The following is a 16,254-nucleotide window of genomic DNA, read 5'->3' on the forward strand; positions in this document are numbered from 1 at the left end:
AAGCCAAACGTGTGCTTTTTTTATGTCAGTGGTTTTCAACTAAGGGCATTTGGAAATGCATAGGAGTATTTTGAGTTGTCACAGCAACTTCCATTTACTGGTCAGAGCTAGAGGTGTTTAATGTTGTGTGTGTGACAGTCTCACATAATTGCAAAATGTCTGTGGTACTCTTGTTCAGATGTAGCCTAGTGGCTTTTTGTCTTTGCATTACAGTGAAATACGTTAACAGAATTTATTATTAACCCCTTTCCATGATTGTCTATAGAAAATGCATACACAAAATTGTCTTAATTTGTGTTTTCATTATATTTTACATTTGAACAGATAAATGAGAGCCCTAAGTGGATAAAAGAAGGAGGAAACACTGGCAGATAATTTGTAACAAAATAGCATTGCGGGGAAAATTCCCTGGTGGTCCGGTGGTTAGGACACCGTGCTTTCACTACGGATCGAACCCTGGTTGGGGAACAAAGATCCCACATGCTGCGATGCGCAGCCAAAAAAAAAAAAAGCACTGGGTCTGGAATACTGTTGCATCAACAGCACTGACTAGCAGGAACAAAAGTGGAAACAGTCTTTGGATTTCTGGTTTCATTTATTATGTGCAAAAGTGATTGAAATCATGGTTTCATTTATTATGTGCAAAAGTGATTGAAATCATGCCGTCTTTGAAATTATGACCTGTTATTTCAGAAATATTGTTGAGCACCTGCTATCAACCAAGTTCTGCACTGTATGTTAAAGATAAAAAGCCAAATAAACTTGGTCTTTGCCCTTGTAGAACATTACAGTTTACAAGCATACAAGACATTGTAATAGGTCGACAGGCAGTGTAAGCACAGTGTGCTGTAACAGCAGAGAGGAGGTGTACTAGGCAGGGCAGGGAGGAGGGGTTTGTTGTGGCAGTCAGGAAAGAATAAGGCAGAGGAATGGCAGATCGAGGAGAAGTTTCCAAGTACAGGCTTTCTAGAGCTGGCTTGCTAAAATATAAACAGGAAATCATTTCCTTTCTCCTTTTACACTAGTTTCTCTATGTGTAAAACAGTAACAGTAATAAATCCCTGGATATATCTTGAAAATATGAGCACATTTAAAAACCTTGAAGCATTGGCTTTTTCTTTTTGTTTGTGTGTGTGTGTGTGTGTGTTGTTTTGTTTTGTTTTTAAACGACTAACTAGAGATTTCTGGGGAGTGAGGAAGAGCTATCAGAATCACCTAGGAGACTTTTTCAAACTACACAGACTCCCAGCTCTTCACCTTCCCTTTTCTGGGTGCTACCATTGTTCCAAATAGCTATGATAGCACACTTTTGTTGAAGGGAACTGTAATCTCACAGGTTTTTCTGAAGGCAGAATAAAGGTTGAGGTCTACTGGTGAATACCATTTTTCAAAAATGCCATCTCCTAGTGTAGTCTCTTTTCCTTACCAGTTTCTGACTGATTTAAATAAGTAGCTGTGCTCAGGTCTCTCTCACATTGGAAAAAGTCACCTGTTGGTGCCTGCTTTGTTTGCATGGCTTGCTAGCAGTTTACTAGGATTCCATCTTCTTTCCCCATTGCTAGTGATCCACTAATGATGTCTAGCTAGGGTCCTATTTCTTTTTTCCTTCCTAGGTATCCCTGCTGGAGTACCGCAAACGGAAACAGGAAGCCAAGGAAAATTCTGCTGGTGGGGGAGGTGACTCTACACAGAGCAAAAGCAAGTCTGCAGGAGCTGGGCAAGGCAGCAGTAACTCACTTTCTGACACTGGTGCCCATGGTGTGCAGGGATCCTCAGCCCGAACCCCATCTTCCCCTCACAAAAAGTTCTCCCCATCTCATTCCTCTATGTCTCATTTGGAGGCCGTAAGCCCATCGGATTCCAGGGGCACTTCATCTCACTGCAGACCTCAAGAGAGTATCAGCAGTAGGTGGTAAGTTTATGTTTGATGCTTTAATGATTAAATTCAGGAGGGAAGTAAACATCTAGGCTCTTTACCTAAGATGTACGGAAACACTTATCTGAGAAAGCCAGCCAACAGTGCTATCTACCCTATTCAGCTGATTTAATAGTATCAGCCACAATCCACCAGCCCTACAGAAGCAAAGAATTGCCACCGAGCCTGCAAAACAACATGTTGGATGGCATATAGCTGTGGACACAGTGGAGTTATTTTTTTTGCTGGGCACTAACACTGCCTCTTCTATTTTCTCATTTCGTGTGAAAGGTAAGTCAGGATTTGAGCTCAGTTCCCCTTAAATTAACAACAGATATCTCAGTTCCACACGGCTAGAATATGCAGAGAGATGTGACACGTTCTGAAAGGATTTGTCTGGTTTAGGGGACAACGCAAATAAATAATACTAATGTCAAGTACTGAGTATCAAATGAGTGAAATAAAGAATGAGGCATTTTAGGGATCTTGAACTGAAGAAATGAGGTCTGAGAAAGGAGAGACATGGCCCAAGGGAGTAATGTTCATTCATCTGTGAAACAAACTGCTACCACATGCCAGTCACATGAGTTCACAGAAGAGAGAATTAGCATTTCAGGATGGAGGTTAAAAGAAGTAAACAGCTTCAAATCCCCCTTTTCCTTAATTGCTATTTTTCTTTAGAAGTGTTTGTTCTTAAGTGCCTGACATAGTTTGAGGCAGAGAAAATACCTTGTTTTAAATTGGTCCTGAAGAAAATAACGTTTAAAAAGAGGGTGTTCTAAAAATAAATAAATAAATAAATAAATAAATAAAAGAGGGTGTTCTAAGAGAAAACGTTGTACAGTTTTTTGTCAGAGCTTTGTTTGTTCCAGACTCTTATCTCTAAAGTCCTGTGGCATAAACCTCCACACCCTATTGCCTTCACAGGATGGTTCCCACATCAGTAGAACGACTCCGAGAAGGAGGGAGCATCCCCAAGGTCCTCCGAAGCAGTGTGAGGGTGGCCCAAAAAGGAGAGCCTTCTCCCACGTGGGAGAGTAACATCACAGAAAAAGACTCAGGTGAGCCTATGGCCTTCTGCCAACCAGGTACAGGGACACGAGCCAGGCTCTACACAATGCACACCAAATGCTGGGCTGAGGTGAGTCCATTTCTTATGCAGTTGGGCTCCCCTGTATGCAGAGTTCCAGCTCAGTCTTGCTTTCACTCTTTTGGGCTACAGCATTCTTAAGATCTAGCATTGCTTGCTCTTTGTCTGCTCTTTTTTCCCAAAGGATACCTTTATGTAACTCATCTCTCCAAAGCCCTGGGAATCACCTTGATGAAGGATGAAGAGAAAAAAGGAGACAGAAATCAGATCAGGCATTTAAAACACCCCATAATTAACCGCTCCTTTTGCCCTTCTGGCATGCTGCACTCACCTGATTTGTCAGAAAGAGAGCGGCATGGGTTGGTGCTGGCATTGGTGACTTGAATGAACAATGGCTCTCTCACACTTACTCTAAGAAAATAAGTTGATTTTGTATTACCTTCCAGACCCTGCAGATGGTGAAGGCCCAGAGACACTGAGCTCAGCACTCTCTAAAGGAGCAGCCGTTTACAGCCCTTCCAGATACAGCTACCAGGTGAGACAAGAAAGTGCTCATCTCTGGGCATAAGAATGTGTTCTGGGTTCCAAATGTTTTGTGATCCTGGCCATCCTTTGCAGCTGAGATGCCGTCTTTGCATATAGTTTCAGCAGCTTTGGAAATAAGTCATCATCTGCTCACCTTCAGGTAATAAATCATGCCAGAAAAATTAAGTGACCAAAGACAGCCATTTTACTGTCCTTGGTATCCTAAAAAGAACAAATGTTTAAGAAGATGAAGAAAAAGTAGGATATTTTAAATATTCACAAGCCTAAATGGCTTAAATAGGGACTTTTTCACCTCCTTATGTTTTCCTCCCAACTCTTTCTAGCTCCTGCAGTGTGATAGTCCACGGACAGAATCACAAAGCCTCCTTCAACAGAGTTCCTCCCCCTTTAGAGGACATCCCACCCAGTCTCCGGGATACAGTTATCGAACTACTGCACTGAGACCTGGGAACCCCCCTTCTCATGGTTCTTCAGAATCCTCCCTCTCTTCCACGTCCTATTCCAGCCCTGCCCACCCTGTGTCCACAGACTCGTTGGCCCCATTTACGGGGACACCAGGGTATTATAGCAGCCAGCCACATTCTGGAAACAGCACCGGCAGCAGTCTTCCAAGGAGGAGCTGCCCTTCTAGTGCTGCTAGCCCTACCCCGCAGGGCCCCTCAGACTCGCCGACCTCAGACTCGGTTTCCCAGTCCAGCACAGGAACTCTGAGTTCCACCTCCTTTCCTCAGAACTCTAGGTCGTCATTGCCATCAGACTTCCGGACTATCAGTCTGCCCAGTGCTGGGCAGTCAGCTGCCTACCAGGCCTCCAGGGTATCTGCGGTTTCCAATTCACAGCACTACCCACATCGAGGGAGTGGGGGTGTGCACCAGTACCGGCTCCAGCCACTGCAGGGGTCAGGGGTCAAGACTCAGACAGGACTTTCCTAGGGCTTCTGGATTTGGGCAAACAGAACTTGAATGAGCCCATAGCTGCTTCCTTCCAGCTGCCTCTGGAACCTAGGCCGAGCATATTGCTGGGGGAGGGGGTACAAGGTGCCAGAGGATTGGGTCTGGTCAACAAGAAACAAGACTTGTGGTCGTGACTGGCTCTGGCCTTGGAGAAAGATGTAAATCTTGTCTGAAGCAGAGACTATAAAGAAGTTTCTCCCTGCTGTTAAGGGTACATTGTTGACAAGCAAATGGTGTTTCGGTTGTGCAATGAGTTGTGTTGAAGCCTCCGTCTCCCATCCTTGCCTGTATCCTGTAGTCACTTGTGCAGTGAGGACATCTTTTTAAATCAAAAAAAAAAAAAGTTTTCAAAGGAAAAAATGGTGAGAAGAGCAAATCTCAAAGCCCCAAGCCATCTGAGTAGTGTTAGGGTTTTATGCACTTAAGAAAAAAGGTAGGTATATAAGACAACCATTCCAAAAGCAGTTATCTGGCCAAGATGTGTCCACCCAAGAATATTCCTTACCTTTGTCTTAGAAACACCAAGAAAGAGGCGGGGATAGTGAAGCTTGGAGTGTGCTTTGACTGAGGGGTGCCTGGATCTCTGAGGAAGAGCTCATGGTCAACTCTTGATTATTCAGGAGCAGACTGTCCTAGTAGATTGTCTGAGCCCCCAGCTGGTACCATCCCACTCCCCTTCCCCAAGCTATTTCACAGCTCAGTAATCTATGAAGTAAGTAGGCAAAGAAAAGAGATGTAACTGAGATGGGCCAATTGCATTGCTACTTATCAGCTTTTGGCAATAAATTTGATTAGGAAGGGTCCCAGGTGGTTAGGGAATTCTTTGAATTTTACTTTTTCTACTCCCAATTAATCAGGAGTTGACGATCCCCTGAGTAGGACTGCCTCCATGATTGGGGAGCATGTACTCGTGACTGCAGGGTAAGAGTGGAAAGATGCATTTGTGGAATGGCACCGACAGGGCTGTGATTGTGTGTGGCATGTCCCACGTTTCTTTGGGAGATGCTTATTTGAGAGTGGCCCAGGTGAGAGTGTTATAAAGCCACCCACATACCTAATAACACTGTCTGGATGAGAGATGAGAGCAGACTGGCTTCTCCCCATCAGTGCATTGTGCCTGTTGTACACCCCTGCAGGAGCCCTGGAGCCAGCCAGGTGGGGTACACAATCTTTTTAAATTCCATACGGTTGCCAGCTTATTTCTTTCACTTGTTTACTGTAATATCCGGCGTGTTTTTATTTATCTAATTTTGTATTCAGTTATAACCATGGTAGGGGTAGCAGATATCTGACAGGTGTAATCCCTGGTGCTGCAGTGGACCTTACTTCTTTCTTTTGGACAAGATAATACTGTGAGTCTCCCTCCTTCCTTCCCTCCAGTTTGTTTTCTCCTTTTTTCCCTCAGCCTCTTACATCCCCTTTCTTTCTACCCTCTCCTACAACTATCATATGCACAGTCTTCTCTCTTTGTGTGTGACTGTTACAAAATTTCACTTTTTCAAAATTGAAATCAGGTGTTTGCTCAAATGAGGGGAGATTTTTTTTTAATGCTGAGACTTCAGCAGAATACTTTTCTTTTTGTTTCCCCCACAAACCCATCAGTCTGGGAGAGCGTTGGGAGTGGAAATCATGTTGCCTGGGATGCTGGTTTCTTTGTATATTATATAAAACGTATGTAAATGTCTCTCCATTTGGGCTGGGGTTTGCATTCTCCCCTTGGCTTTTGACTGAGGGGAGAGGCCAGCGGGCAGGCGGCCCTCACCCTGCCTGGCACGTGCAGAGACCCCAGCCACTCTGTGTGGGCAGGGTGCTGTCAAGACCAGACCTCTGGGGGGGGGGGTGGGGGCGGGGGGTGGGGGGGACTCTTGGAAGGGAAGAAGTATCACTTCTTTCTCAAGTGGAGTGTTTACACCTTGCTGTAACATTTGAACTTTCACAAGAGATGTAATAATTTTGATAATAAAATTCTTAACCATAATAATCATAAGTTGAGAACTTCTTTGTCCAGTTCTGTGACCTTGGCTTGCCTGGTTTTCCTAACGCTGTCCTTACTTGAAGAGAGCAAAGATGGACCCACATTCAGGAGACTGTGCTCTTGGTGTTGTTTTGTCCATAATGGGGTCAGGAATACAGACTGATCTTCCTTCACCATTTTATGATTAAGATCAGGCTATAATCCTTTACTAAACAGCTACTGAGTGCTAGGCTATATGTAAGGTGCTGGGAATATGAAGATAAGACAGCCTCCTTCTCTATTACTAGGTACGTTGCTTTCGATGTGATATAAATATTAGAAGCTGAACTGTATTAAAGAAATAAGCAAGTGCACCTTGTATACAACTTCACAGTTAACCAGGCTCTTCCATTTATGTCATTGGTTGTCTCATTCATCCTTAGAATATGTTAAGGTAGGTATATTATTCCCATTCTATAATTTTTTATTAGTTTCAGAGGATATAATGTGTCCAAGATTTCTCTCTTCTAAATGGCAGGCTCCAACTGACAGTATTGGAAATTTTGCAGTTTACCCAGGAAACAAAAAGAGATAGCTAGAGATGCTTTGAAACTGACTAGAAATCACTTAACTAGCAGGAAAAGTATATCATACCAGTTCTTGCCTTAAAAAGCAGTCTGGGCTTTTTAGCCTTCAGGCATCATTTTGATGGTGCATGGTTCTCTGTTTACTAAAGGTCACCCTGAAGAAAAAAATGCACTATTGTCCAAATGGAGTAGGCCATTTACTTTGAAACTACACTGATTATCAGTTCATCAGCACAGCCTTCATAACCTGCTATGAGGCTCAGAGACAGAAAGGTTCCTGTGCTGAAGATGAATACAGGAAACAGCTTGGAGAAAAAGCATAGTTATTGAAGGAGATGGTGTTCCTCTATAACTTTTCCCTGCTCCTACACTCAAAACTTACTCTGAGATACAAAACCTTGGGCAACTTTATAGGAAAATTACACATACCCATGAGCCTCAAAACACCAATAGCCACAAGACCTTCATGGTATCACATTCTGTTCCAGAGGAAGCAATGGTGTGTCTGATGGGTCTCAGAACTCCAAACGAGCACTCACTTGGAAGTTCAGCGAGCCAATTTGAGAACAACAGTCAAACTAGAAGGGATTTGCAGTGCGGGCAAAGGTGCTTGGGTAAGTCTGAAGGGGCTGGAGCAGTCTGGGCCCAAGACAATTCTAAACAGCAAAGCTCCCAGGACAGAGCTCCACACTGAAAAGAAACTCCTGATAGAATCCAAATTGAGCAGGAGAGGTGGAGGATCACATTAAATAAAGTATTTTGAATGAGTGAAACTAGGATTGTCCATAAAAGTGTTAAATAACTTACCTTGTTCTTTAACTCCTGAGAGAAACAAGTTGGTCATAGGTTGTTCTGCTGGGGCTTCCCTGGTGGCGCAGTGGTTAAAGATCCGCCTGCCAGCGCAGGGGACATGGGTTCAAGCCCTGGTCCAGGAAGATCCCACATGCCGCAGAGCAACTAAGCTCGTGTGCCGTAACTACTAAGCCTGTGCTCCAGAGCCCAGGAGCCACAACTACTGAGCCCACGTGCCACAACTACTGAAGCCCGCTCACCTAGAGCCCATGCTCCACAACAAGAAAAGCCACCGCAATGAGAAGCCTATGCACCGCAACGAAGAGAAGCCCCTGCTCGCTGCAACTAGAGAAAGCCCACACACAGCAATGAAGACCCAACACAGCCAAAAATAATATAAATAAATAAATATGTAAAAAAATTAATTGTTCTGCTGAATGTCAACTGCTATTGTTTGCACAGTCCATATTTTAATATTTTACACATACAGAAAAAATGTGCTGTAAAACCTTGAAACTAGAAAGAAATCATACCTCCCTTTATTTACCCATAAAAATGGGTAACAGAAAGTACCATAGTCAAATTCCAAACAGTTACAAGAAAGGAGCAGAATAATATCCCCACAGATAAAAGCATGCTAATGAAATAGGACAGGAAAAGGAAATAACAGGTATACAGATTGGGAAAACAAATGACTGTTCACAGAGGAGGACATAATTGTCTTATAGAAAATCCAAAAGAATTGACCCCCCCAAAATAAAAAGATGCAACTAATAAGCAGTTATAGGAAGGTTGCAAGGTATAAGGTTAATGATATAAATGTCAGTTGCTTCCTTACATACGAACAACTGGAATTTGAAAGTTTAAACACTAACATTTACATAAGAACTGAAAAAATGAAATAGGTATAAATCTAACAAAATATCTAAAAGACCTATATGGGTAAAACTACAGAATTCTTGATGAAAGAAATCAAAGAACTAAAGAAACAGGGATATTCCATGGCCATGAATGGGAAGACTCAATGTCAGGATGTCTGATCTCAACTTGACCTTTAGATTCGTAATCCCAATCAAAATCCCAGCAGATAGGGCCTCCCTGGTGGCGCAGTGGTTAAGAACCTGCCTGCCAATGCAGGGGACACAGGTTTGAGTCCTGGTCCAGGAATATCCCACGTGCCGCAGAGCAACTAAGCCCGTGTGCCACAACTACTGAGCCTGTGCTCTAGAGCCCGCGAGCCACAAATACTGAGCACACGTGCCGCAACTACTGAGGCCTGCGCACCTAGAGCCCGTGCTCTGCAACAAGAGAAGCCACTGCAGTGAGAAGGCTGCCCACCACAACGAAGAGCAACCCTCACTCAACGCAACTAGAGAGAGCCTGCGCGCAGCAACAAAGACCCAACACAGCCAAAAATAAATAAAATAAAATCCCAGCAGGTTGTTTTCTGGATATCAACAAAATTATTCTAAAGTTTATAGGCAGAGGAAAAAGACCCAGAGTAGCCAACACAGTGTTAAAAGGGAAGAATGAAGTCAGCCAGCCTTTGAGACTTACTATAAAGCTACAGTAGTCAAAATAGCATGGTACTGGAATAAGAATAGACAAATAGGTTGATAGAGCACCCGGAAGCAAACCCACACAAATACAATCAACTGATATTTGACAAACAAGCAAGGGCAATACGGTGGGGAAAAGATAGTCTTCAACAAATGGGGCTGGAACAGTTGGACATCCACGTGCAAAAAATGAATCTAGACACAGACCTTAAACACTCTTCACAGGACTTCCCTGGTGGTGCAGTGGTTAAAAATCTGCCTGCCAATGCAGGGGACACGGGTTCGAGCCCTGGTCCGGGAAGATCCCACATGCCATGGAGCAAGTAAGCCCGTGTGCCACAACTACTGATCCTGCGCTCTAGAGCCCAAGAGCCACAACTACTGAGCCTGCATGCCACAATTAATGAAGCCCGCACACTGCAACGAACAGTAGCCCCTGCTTGACACAACTAGAGGAAGCCTGCTTTCAGCAACGAAGACCCAATGCAGCCAAATAAATAATTTTTTTTTTTTTAATGAATCCGCCTGCCAGTGCAGGGGACATGGGTTCGAGTCATAGTCTGAGAAGATCCCACATGCCACGGAGCAACTAAGCTGGTGTGCCACAACTACTGAGCCTGCGCTCTGGAGACCGCAAGCCACAACTACTGAAGCCCACACATCTAGAGCCTGTGCTTCGAACAAGAGAAGCCACCACAATGAGATGCCCACGCACCGCAACAAAGAGTAGCTCCCACTCGCTGCAACTAGAGAAAGCCCGTGCGCAGCAATGAAGACCCAACACAGCCATAAATAAATAAATAAATTTAAGGAAAAAAACAAACAACTCTTAACAAAAACTAACTCAATGTATCACAGACCTAAATGCAAAACTATACCTAGACAATAACAGAAAATCTAGAAAACCTTGGGTTTGGCGATGACTTTTTAGATACAACACCAAAACCACCATTCATGAAAGAAATAATTGGTAAGCTGGACTTTAAAATTAACATCTGTTCTAAAAAATACACTAACAGAGTGAGAAGACAAGCCACATACTGGGAGAAAATACTTGCAAAAGACATCTCTAATAAGGGACTGTTACGCAACATACAAAGAGCTCTTAAAACTCAACAACAAGTAAACAGACAACCAAAAGCAATCTTAAGATTGAGTGCAATCCTTACCAAAATTCCAATGGCGTATTTCACAGAAGTAGAGCAAACAATCCTAAAATATATGTGGAACCACAAAAGACCCTGAATAGCCAAAGCAATCTTGAGAAAGAACAAAGCTGGAGGCGGGCATCATGCTTTCTGATTTCAAACTATATTACAAAGCTGTGGTGATTACAACAGCATTAAAAAAAAAAGACACATAGATAAATGGAACAGAACAGAGAACCCAAAAATAAACTCACGCATATATGATCAATTAATTTATGACAGAGGAGCCAAGAATATACAACAGGGAAAAGGACAGTCTCTTCAATAAGTGGGAAAACTGGACAGCCACGTGTAAAAGAATGTAATGGGACCACTGTCTTACACCATGTACAGAAATCAACTCAATGGATTAAAGACTTGAATGTAATACTTGAAACTATGAAACTCCTAGAAGAAAACATAGGCAGTATGCTCCTTGCCATCGGTCTTGATTATGATTTTTTGGATTTGACACCACACAAGCAACAAAAGCCAAAGTAAACAAGTGAGACTACCTCAAACTAAAAATCGTCTGCACAGCAGAAGAAGGGGAACCATGGACAAAATGAAAAGGCAACCTACTGAATGGGAGAAAATATTTACAAATCATATATCTGATAAGGTGTTAGTATCTAAAAATATATAAAGAACTCATATAACTCAAAAAGAAAAATTGCAATTAAAAAATGGGCAGAGGATCTGAATATACTTTTCCAAGTAAGAGAGACAGATGGCAAACAGGACATAAAAGGTGCTCCACATCACTAATCACCAGGGAAATGTAAATCAAAACTACAATGAAATACCACTTCACACCTGTTAGAATGGCTGTTATCAAAAAGACAAATCAGTTCAATGAAGATGTGGAGAAAAGTGAACCCATGTGCACTCTTGGTGGGGATGTAAATTTTTGCAGCCTCCATGGAAACCAGTACAGAGGTTTCTCAGAGAATTAAAAATAGAACTACCATATGATCCAGCAATCCCACTTCTGGGTATTTACCTGAAAAAAAAAAGACTAACTCAAAAAGACATTTGCACCCCCATGTTCACTGCAGCATTACTTACAGTAGCCTAGATATGGAAACATCCTACATGTCCATAAATGGATGAATGGATAAAGAAAATGTATATTTACAATGACAGCCATAAGCAAAAAATGAAATCCCACCATTTGCAACAACATGGTTGCTCCTTGAGGGCATTATGCTAAGTGAAGTAATTTAGAAAAAGACAGATACCATATGATCTCACTTATATGGGTAATCTTAAAAAAACAAACAAACAAAAAAAAAAACTCAGGGATACAGAGAACAGATTTGTGGTTGGTTGCCAGAGGTGGAGGTTGGGAGGTAGGCCAGATGGGTGAAGGTGGTCAAAAGGTCAAACTTGGAGTTATAAATAAGGCCTAGGGATGTAATATACAGCCTGTTGACTAGAGTTAATAATACTGTATTTGCGGGCTTCCCTGGTGGCGCCGTGGTTAAGAATCCACCTGCCAATGCAGGGGACACGGGTTCGAGCCCTGGTCTGGGAAGATCCCACATGACGTGGAGCAACTAAGCCCGTCCGTGCACCACAACTACTGAGCCTGCGCTCTAGAGCTCGTGAGCCACAACTACTGAGGCTGCATGCCACAACTACTGAAGCCTGCGCTCCTAGAGCCTGTGCTTCGCAACGAGAGAAGCCACCACAATGAGAAGCCCGTGCACCACAACAAAGAGTAGCCCCCGCTCACCGCAACTAGAGAAAGCCTGCGCGCAACAACGAAGACCCAATGCAGCCAAAAATAAATAAATAAATTTTAAAATAATAATAATACTGAATTTGCAAGTTGCTAAAGGAGTAGATCTTAAAAGTTCTCATCGGGCTTCCCTGGTGGCGCAGTGGTTGAGAGTCCGCCTGCCGATGCAGGGGACACGGGTTCGTGCCCTGGTCCGGGAGGATCCCACATGCCGCGGAGCGGCTGGGCCCGTGAGCCATGGCTGCTGAGCCTCCGCGTCCGGAGCCTGTGCTCCGCAGCAGGAGAGGCCACAACGGTGAGAGGCCTGAGTACCGCAGGAAAAAAAAAAAAAAAAAAATCACAAGAAAACAATTTTTGTAACAGTGTGATGACGGATGTTGATTAGACATTGCGGTGATCGTTTCACAACATAAAATAAAAGCAAGAGAACAGAACAAATACCAAAAGTTATAATTCAAGAAAACTTTTCCTTAAATATTTCAAACTACAGACTGAAAGAACATAATGCATACCTTGTAAATTCAACCAAGAATTCAAACCCAATATCAAGACATTCTAAAATTGTTGGAGTTTAAAGAAAAGAAAAAATCTTGGATATCTAGGCCTAAAAAGTTATTTACAATGGAAGGAAAATTAAGCTCTGTCAGGTTTTGGTTTGTTTTATGGCTGCATTGGTTCTTCGTTGCTGTGCGCGGGCTTTCTCTAGTTGCAGGGAGCAGGGGCTACTCTTCATTGCGGTGCACGGGCTTCTCATTGCGGTGGCTTCTCTTGTTGCGGAGCACGGGCTCTAGGCACGTGGGCTCAGTAGTTGTGGCGCATGGGCTCTGGAGTGCAGGCTCAGTAGTTGTGGTGCACGGGCTTAGTTGCTCTGCGGCATGTGGGATCTTCCCAGGCCGGGGATCAAACTCGTGTCCCCTGCATTGGCAGACGGATTCTTAACCACTGCGCCACCAGGGAAGTCCCTCTGTCAGGTTTTTTGACAGCCACACTTTATGGCAAAAGAGAATGGAATAATATATTTAAGATACTCAAAGAGACTATGAACCAAAAGTTTCGTACCAACTATGTAATAGCAGCAAACTGTCATCCTTATGCCAGAACCTGGGAAACTTTATTCCTGTTAATTCTTTCTTAGGAATATGTTAGAAACTGAGCTGATTTGGATGACCAAACTATCTTAAGAAACAGCAACAGAAAGTCTGGTTGTGAGTTAATTATATGCAGTTAGCTACGTGTAGAACTAAGAATGAATGAGGAATATAAGGTGAGACTGCAGTGTCAGCTGGTTCATGTGACCTAGGCAATGTAAGTACAGTGCAACTACAAAGAAATAAGCAGAAAATAATATGGTTTTAGTAGTTATATTTGTGGTATTATATATGAGGGCTTTAATGTGAGAGGAAGCAAATGAATCCAATGTCCTTGAGAACCACCTAAGAGTCCACATGCCCCAACTGAGTCTGCATGCTGCAACTAAAGATCCCACGTGCCACAACTAAGACCCGGTGCAGCCAAATAAATAAATATTAAAAAAAAAAAAAAAGACACACCAATTTAAAGAGGCTTCTGCTAACCAGCGACAACATTTTAAGCATTAATTATGATAACTGTAATGGAATCAAGTATGTTTAAATCCATGAGTTCATAATGGTACCAAAACATAATAATTGTTCATCTTGGGAGGATGTTAGGGAACCAACTCTATTTTTGAAAACTAGAAAATAAAGGGAAATACTCCAGCATTATTCTTGCCTTTCCTATACAAGTTGTACCACTATCTGGCTAGATCGAAAATGAGGATGTTTCCCTTTATAGAAGCTCTCCCACAAATAAGAGAATGATAGGTTTGGAGCATCACTATTGTTTAACCCGTAATTACACAAAAGCAATTAGATACTATGTATCTCTTGATTAAAAAACAACAACAACTATGAAGCAGTCATTAAAATGTTCAAACATACACTTGAATGTGAATAAGCATCTAGATCCAGTTTTCTGGAACTACAGAGAACAGAGGGAACTTGTTCAGCTAAACCACAAGAATGGAGCCAGCAAAATCCCAGCTGTGGAACACTACATAACAAATGGTCCAGTTTCTTCAACAAATTGCAAGGAGGGATGAAAAGAAACAAAGTGAGTAAAGACATATCCAAAGAATAGTCAAAACTAAACGATTTTGTTTAAAGATGCTCACTTGGATGAAAAAAATTATAGAAGTTGGAAAGTGATTACAATAAAAATCCAGGCGGTGGTTACTCTTAGGAGGGAAGGAAGGGGGGTAGTGTTTGGGGGCACTGGAAAGGCTTCTGGGGCGGTCAGCAAGATTTTCTTTGGTTATGGTGAGAAGGTTATGTTTAATAGGTCATCTGCCTGTACATTTGTCTTATGCTGCAATATGTCTAACAAAACAAAGAACAAAGCCTTACATAGCCACAATAAACAGGCAAACAGCCCTGCTACTAAGTGACCTAATGTCATTTGAGCCCGGGGTCTCTGTCTGACTTATTTGTGTATTTCTAGAGCCTGGCAGTACCTGAGCAGAACAGGCATTTGACACATATTTTGTTGAATGACTAAATGAATCTGAAGAAGCCTCCAACCCACTCAGGTTGAATTTCGGCACCTAAATGAGCTTTCCAGAACTCCAGATCTGTATGGGTGCCAGCAGATGGTGTCACCAGTCCTTCTGCTCTGCCTCAGTGGACTTGAAAGGGGTTTCAAACTAGAGCTCTGTTGGAAACTTGGAGTCTGGTGAGTTCTACCAATTTCATGCTCCTTAGTCACCTCCCAAAATGACAGTCCTCCATGTCGTCTGGCTTCCCAGCGCTCTCTAATTTTACGACATACCATCCTTCCCTCCCAACTTTTCTGCAGTGCTCTTTTCTTTGATGGACAAACCCCTACCTCCTCCATATTGTCTGTTGGCCTTGACTGAATATGGTTCTCTCGTTAGGACGCCACCTCCTTTGCAGCCTCTGACGTGGAGGCTGCTCCTTCTCTCACATCCTGTTGCGTGGAGGCTCTCCCTAAATGTTTCCAGACAAAATATATCTTATCCCTCAGATTAAAAATCCCTGCTTCCTCTGCTGCTCACGCATTGGTTACTGCGCTTTCAGCCTTCTTCCTGCTGTCATCTTAACTGTCCAACCTCTCTCTCTGATTCTTTGATTTTTGGGGCAACTTGGCTTGTCTTCTGCACACCAATTTCTGCCATTATCCTTACCATTTGGGTAGACATCCTAACCAGGTTGCCTCACATCTCAAAGTCTTTTATAAGAATTACTCAGAATATTCAGGTCAAATACCCAACTTTCTAATTAGATACAGTCTCCTAACCTTCCAGCTTTTTCACGTAAACTTTAGCACCTTGATTTCTCCATTTCCTCCGTCAGTTTGCCCCATTGCAGGCTCTCCTTTTCCCATACCCAGCCTAGATCTGTTGGTGGCTCTCTGACTCGGCTTACCTTGCACCTCCCTTTCAGTCTATAGTCTACCTTCTGTGCCTGCCCTCCCATCTGTTGGTGTCACCACATATTCATGGTCACCCATCAGTCCTTTTCTTGATCCTTTTATATCCTTGGACAGCTCCTTTAGCAACTGTTCCAAACTTTCATAATTCTTCTCAAACCCCTTGCTCATTCCCTTCTCTTTCAGTAGACAGTGTTGCCTCCTGCTTCACTGAAGAATTGGACGCCATCGGGCAAGAGCTCCCTAAACGTTGTACTTTACCCCCAAAAAGAGGCTTCCTCGCCTCTTCCATTAGTCATCCTCTCATTATCTTTAAACTCTTACCGGCCATGACCTACATTCAGAGCTCCTCCTCCTCCTCTGGATTACATGCTGGTATTTGTCCACTGCTTGTTCACTCTACTTAAGATTTCCTGAAAGAGTTCCAGTCACCGATTCTCCCTTCTTAGACACGCTTCT

General features: G+C 43.0%; 1 protein-coding gene across 17 annotated transcripts in view; it reads left to right on the top strand.

Annotated features, from left to right (window-relative positions):
- SETD5 (SET domain containing 5) overlaps window positions 1-6,330 on the top strand; it is an 82,406-nt gene extending 76,076 nt beyond the window's left edge. For all 17 annotated transcript variants that reach the window (XM_079933843.1, XM_079933832.1, XM_079933830.1 and 14 more), the window contains 4 exons: window positions 1,614-1,912; window positions 2,843-2,976; window positions 3,452-3,540; window positions 3,875-6,330. In XM_079933843.1, the coding sequence (XP_079789969.1) occupies window positions 1,614-1,912; window positions 2,843-2,976; window positions 3,452-3,540; window positions 3,875-4,483 (1,131 nt within the window). In that variant the 3' untranslated portion in view covers window positions 4,484-6,330. The remainder of the gene's footprint in view (window positions 1-1,613; window positions 1,913-2,842; window positions 2,977-3,451; window positions 3,541-3,874) is intronic.
- Window positions 6,331-16,254: the final 9,924 nt, after the last annotated feature.

This window comes from Stenella coeruleoalba (assembly GCF_951394435.1).
Source record: "Stenella coeruleoalba genome assembly, chromosome: 10".
Classification (NCBI taxonomy): domain Eukaryota; kingdom Metazoa; phylum Chordata; class Mammalia; order Artiodactyla; family Delphinidae; genus Stenella; species Stenella coeruleoalba.